The sequence below is a fragment of the Anarrhichthys ocellatus genome, unplaced genomic scaffold, assembly GCF_004355925.1.
Source record: "Anarrhichthys ocellatus isolate YVR2014 unplaced genomic scaffold, GSC_Weel_1.0 scaffold46, whole genome shotgun sequence".
In the NCBI taxonomy this organism is placed as follows: domain Eukaryota; kingdom Metazoa; phylum Chordata; class Actinopteri; order Perciformes; family Anarhichadidae; genus Anarrhichthys; species Anarrhichthys ocellatus.
This window is the reverse complement of record NW_022280076.1, coordinates 243,970-250,075: the sequence shown is the minus strand read 5'-3', so window position 1 is coordinate 250,075 and position 6,106 is coordinate 243,970. Positions and strand designations below refer to the sequence as shown.

The 6,106-nt window shown below is 39.0% G+C and overlaps 1 protein-coding gene across 1 annotated transcript; it reads right to left on the bottom strand.

Annotated features, from left to right (window-relative positions):
* Positions 1–129: 129 nt before the first annotated feature.
* On the bottom strand, positions 130–1,506 carry LOC116395425 (proteasome assembly chaperone 1-like). The gene is made up of 2 exons (XM_031869316.1): positions 1,314–1,506; positions 130–560 (listed from the first exon to the last, which is right to left on the bottom strand). Exons 1-2 carry the CDS (start codon positions 1,430–1,432, stop codon positions 368–370), a joined length of 312 nt encoding a protein of 103 aa, XP_031725176.1. The 5' UTR covers positions 1,433–1,506; the 3' UTR covers positions 130–367.
* Between the last annotated feature and the right edge of the window lie 4,600 nt (positions 1,507–6,106).

Genomic DNA, 6,106 nt, shown 5'->3' with positions numbered 1-6,106 from the left:
ATGGGGGATGTGATACATCATATAGGGAGGGGGGGGGCTATATTAACTGGTACTAAATTAATTAACTTTTACATCCTGTTGGTTTACTGACAAACTGAACAGACTGAGGCCATAATCAGCGTAATAATCATAAGCACCAACAGTGCATAACACATGTTGAAGCAGTTAAGTAGCTTTTATTCATATTAATAGCGCCTGTAGGTTAAACAATTTGTAGAGATTATAATGTTTAACAAATTGTGTTTATTACCAATCAAAGTATTTGCTCGTTACTGAGCGTATTGTCTTAAAAGAAGAAGATGTAAACACATTCCTTGAAACCCGTGTCACTGGACTACTGTACGTTTCAATTTCCTGTCGGGGAACATTAAAGTTTCATTTGATGGGTAATAATATCTGGTGTTCTGTTAGACTCATAACAGGTAATGTAGCATACAGCTGCTGGCAGCCACTCACTGGTAGCGTTGTGTCCCACAGCGAGGAGGAAGTCGGAGCACTGCAACTTGTTTCCGGACTTCAGCGACTCAGAGACCTCAGGGCTCCAGTGCAGATGAACCTCCCTGGTGAATAAGGGATGTGGGTTAGAGAGGGAGGAACAGTTGTGGGAAAATACTTTACAACTAAATACTTTGAAGATTTTTTTTCTTCATCTAGGATGCAGGTACCTGCAGATAACCAATGTACCTTCCTTGAATCAAGTACTTTGTGTGTCAGAGAGTTGTTGTTTCAACTGTGTGATAATTTAGGAGGCGGTCCTTTGTGGTGCCGTTGAACTGCATTAAACAGAGCGGTGATATAATTTGTTCCATCTTATTGTTTATAATCTAATATAACTCAAGTATTTTTGTATATCTGTTTATACATTTTCTGTATGTGTACATATTGTTGTGCAATCCTGATTTGCATAATAACATAATTTAGTCCTTGAATCATAATAAATAGTTTTTAAAGATATTTGACTTGCTCTGTTTGGGTCAGAAGATGTCCCCAGCATTTGTATATGAGCCAAACACTTCATCCCTACATTAGCTAGTGTAATTAAATGTTTAGTAACGTTGATATTAAAAATATGGAGGAGTGGGTGTTACTGAAATGTCATGTGTCATGTTAGCTAGCTTGAGCTTCTGTATGATGCTAACTTAGTTAGTTACTTTGCAATTGCGTGTATGAGAGCCAAATATAATTTTACGTCCAAACAGAAGTTTCCGTAATTCACTTCACATGATAAAACCTGTCAACCGTTATTTAGCTAATCTAATATTTCCATGCTTTCCTGACTGCATGCTAGCAGGTTAATGCTATCTAATTGTTACCTCTTTTCCTCCAGTTCTCTGCGGATTTCTTCATCTTCTTCGTTTTCGTCGAGCTCCTCCTCGTCTTCCTCCACGGCCCGAGAATACACCGACAGAACTTCACCGAAAAACGTCGCCATGTTCACTTTGTTTAGCAGAGGGAAAGCGAAAGTTTAGCTAGCTAGTGGTTCGGGACCTTCAGCCATGACGTACATCCGCTACTTCCGCCGGCAGCAACACCCCTTCAAAATAGAAGCTTCCCACACTATGTCCTTCAGAATAAAAACAGCATTTAAACAAACTAAAATTAAAATATAAGATAAGACTATATTTAGCGTGAGCATCACATGTAACAAAAGCAGAGACAGGCAAAAGGAACTACCTAATTATATAAATAAGTAGAAAATGAAATAGTACACAATAAAGAAATTACATAAACATCTGTTTATAAGTTACAAAAACACTCAACGATATAAATAAATTGTGGAAATATTAAATATTTGTGCAATATATGTGCAAAATAAGTCCAATAATGCAACTGGAAATCCTAATAATCGAAATAAAATATACTTACATGTGAGATGCACCTTGTAAGTATCCTCCAGTAATTACAATATATAACCAACAATGGAATTTGTAAACAGTAAGACATTAATGCAATGGTACAGACTGCAAAGGGTAATGTAATGATTAATGTAAAAGGTTGTTTTATACATGAGGTTGGTGGATATGATTCTATATATAGTGCATACATCGTTCTTAGATTCATATTTGATAGATATCTACATGTTAAATATGTAAACTATAAAATATATAATTTACTGGTACAGTGGCTGTTTATTGCATAGGGACTGTTCCTGACACTTTTGATGTAGCCTACATATGGACTTGTAAGTATTAATTAAAGATAGACATAGCATTTTACTTTGTTACAAATTCCAACAACTATGATTTGACTAAAGATTTCAAATGCATAGAAATACCTTCAGTTGAGCAGCTTAAACAAACACACTCTCCGTGCACACAAAGACATTCAACCCCAGTCTCTCTCCACAGTCCCTGCGGGAAGCTCAAAGCCCCGGGCTGCATGCATGAGTTGCTACTGCCTGTCAAATGTATTTCAGCCTGAGCTGCTCACTTAAATCGATTTATCATTTAAGGCCTGTGTCTCTCTGGTGGATTCACATGGTGTGTGGTTATAAAGTGCATAGGGGCTTGAATATGACACACTATTAGCATAGGAATGCCCGATGTGCTATTTTTGGCCTTTGTGTCAATTAGGTAAACTTGGCATACCACATGACTCCACCATGCAGCTTCTTGATGGTAATACATAATTAACATGAGTGGAAGAAAGCTGGAAAACATACTTCTTAAAGGATGCTGGCAGATCATTCATTTGTAGATCTACTGGATAGAAACAAAAGCCAACTCATGTTAGGGAAAATTGGCCTCAAGTTGACTGCAGAATATCCATCCTTTCCATTGTGTTGTATAGTTTATTTCACTATTCCCTGGGAGATGAGGGACAAACTGAAATGTGATGACATCAGCACGGCCATGAAAATACTTCATTGTCACCAGAAACAAAAATGGCCGGTGTTGGAAAGACAAATTGGATCGCAGGGCAAAGCCTGGAGTGAAATAGAGAGTCAGCTCTGTTACCAGTGCAATACAATGGTGTAAGAGGCCATAACGTTTCCTGTCACGACATGAGCAACATGCTAGGAGGAAGCTTCAGGCTGCTGTTAATATAATTGATAGTGGAGGGTGAGATAGAGCAAGAGTGGGAGATATGTTCTGTAGCTTAACAAACACTAAAGCCTCCAGGCTCAAGACAACAAGAGAGGAACGTCAACAGCAGAACAAACAGGAAATGTCACAACATCATTGACTATTAAAACATGGAAGAGGACAGTCAGAGGACAAAACCATCCAGAATGAGTGTGTCTTTAACGTGCCACAGTAACAGCAGCAGATCCTGAGGATGGTGATAGTTGCTGGCTCCATCTAGCAGTCTGTCCTACACTTGGGTCAAGAGCACCAGATCCCTCCTACTGGCCAGACTGCCATGCTGGTCTGGTTGGCAGGGACATGCACAGACAATGAAATGGGAAGTGGCTCAATTACCCCCCTCCCCTGCACAAATAAAGTAATTCAAGGGCACGTATCCAGAATCCGAATAAGGTTTATTTCCAAGTAAGTTTTCACATACAGGGAAATTGCCCTGGTGTTTTGCTTCATAATAGTCAACATGTAAAATAAAGTTGTATTTATATATCAAAATATCTCCCTTTTCTACAGATAATGGCAGATTTTATGGAGAGAAAAAAAAAAAGTTCACACAAATGAATAATTCATGACTTTAAATTTTTAAATTGCATGCAGAAATTACTGATTGTTGTTTGGGTGATTGTCTGCACCATCCCTCCAGGTCCTTGAGGTAGGCAGGAAAGATTCTGTATATCCCTCCCCCTCAGACACAGACTATTGAGTCACTCACCACGGACAACCAAAACCTCTCACCACAAACACAGCACTTGAGTGCACATATTCTCCGTACAATATTCTGTGATTTTTTGCAGATTCCTGCACAAAACTGCACAGCTTTCATTTTAAAAACAGAGATATTTTTCCTTTTATATGTATGTTCTTGACTATTTGCGTTACTTGTATCTTTAATTATCTCTTACTATGCCAACAGATAGCAGAAAATGCAAGGATACACAGTACATAGAAAATTGAAATAAACACAGGAGCTCGCAATAGAAATATCAGACCAGACAAAGCAGTCGAGCGATAACACCAGCAATATAAGGAAGAGGGCAAAGATGCATGTCCCTGACATGGTCCCGAGAGGAGGATTCCTAAATATACTGTTGACCCCCTGTGACATTTCCACCAGTGCCACCATGTCCTCAAAACAATAAATATCTAACTGGCAGATTACCATGAGATTTACTGAGCAAAGCCTGCTCCCTCATTGATGACCTTTTGGGTTTTAGACCGGCTCTGTTGTGCCATACAGAGGGGCAACGTTTATACATTTTCTTGGGGGATATACCTTTTCTTATCCCCGGTACACAGATGCAAGAAAAATGGAGGGGTCATTAAGAGAAATGCTGCATGAAACATTTGAGCATTCGTCATTCCACCATTTATTTCCATATTAGTTGTCACAAAGGGATGGAGTCTTTCACCCACACTCATATACCCATGCATCCACCTACTCGCCCTCATACTCACTCGTAGGGGTAAATTAAAGTGTTCACTCCAGCTGAGCTGCATGTCTGTGGATTGTGGGAGGAAAGTGAAAGCGCCGGGAGGATTTCCCACGCAGACACAGAGAGAGAACATGCAAACCACACACATGGAGAGGATCAGTTGCTTAGGAACAGAATTGTTCATCAACTGAGGGTGTGATCACTTCTGAGCAAAGTGTGGGTTTAATCATGTGAACTTGTGTGTAAATGCGAGTAGGGCTCTGATGATGCTCATAGTGCCTGGAGGTGGGTGGAAAAGGTGAGCTGCTGCTGCTGCTGATGTACCATCCACAGGAGGAAGAAAAGATCAATATAACGATGTCAGTGAACAAACTGTGAAGAACAGGATGTTTATAGAAGTTAGATATTTATAGATATATGAAATCTAATGTTTTTCAGTATGAAACCATGGAAATTAACCCTTTAATGGTGCAAAGTCTTCTGATTATAAATATTAAATTGTTTGAGATGTTTTCAATGAAAATGCGGTTGCTAATCACATCAATCCAGGGGGATTTTGATAATAATATTTTATTGGCAATAATGATTCAACAAGGAGAAACTTTAGCTCAATAACAATAACATTAAAATGCATCTTATGTGTTAAAGCATCAGTAATAACATTTTAACAATATGCTCTATACAGTGGTAGAATGTAACTATATCTACTCAGGCAGCTACTTAAGTACAATTGCGAGGTACTTGTAGGCTACTTTACTTTTCCATTTATTCCATAGTATTTCCATTTTCTGATACTCTATATTTATAGAGAATATAGGGAAATGTTGTGCTTTCATACTCCACTAAATTCATTCAAAATGTTCGTTGCTTTGCAAACATAAAATTAACTAATAAATGATTGTATTATTACCAGTTAAACTACCCGGTAATGCGTTGTGGAGCTATACGAGACCTGTGTGAAGAGTGTTGTGGTAAAGGTGTCGAGAAATGTGTGTGTGACCAATTAGATGTAGAGACCTCCGGCATAAAGAAGAGTTCAATCAACACCTCTCAGAGACAGTGACAACAAGAATTTATGTTGAAGAGTTATTGGTGGCTGTTTCATTTCTCCTGTCCATACTGGCTGTGACAAGACTCCTTGTTAGAACGACTCCAATGTTTTCCAGCTAGACATGTTTCAAATAGAGTTAAAATATGTATTCAACAGGCGGGTGTCCTGGTCACGTTGCGGCTAATGCAACGGCCACGGTTCAATTCATGTCATTTCCCTTCCTCTCCTTTTCTCTACCCCTGCTGTCACCATCGAATAGAGCCATTTACAAGAGGAACAAAGCAGGGGGGATGTCTGTCTTCATTTAGAAGGCACAAATGTAAAATCCTCAAATTTTAAATCCACACACTGTCACACGTTAGTGCTCGGTGACAGGGTCATCATTAAGAAAACAAAGAAAAATCAGTTTGTGGAGAGACATTTCCTCTCCCAGTGCCTCATTCATTCTTTCCTGAAGTCATTTCTGTTGGGCACAAAAGGAAAGTTGGCCTGTGTGTGTGTGTGTGTGTGTGTGTGTGTGTGTGTGTGTGTGTGTGTGT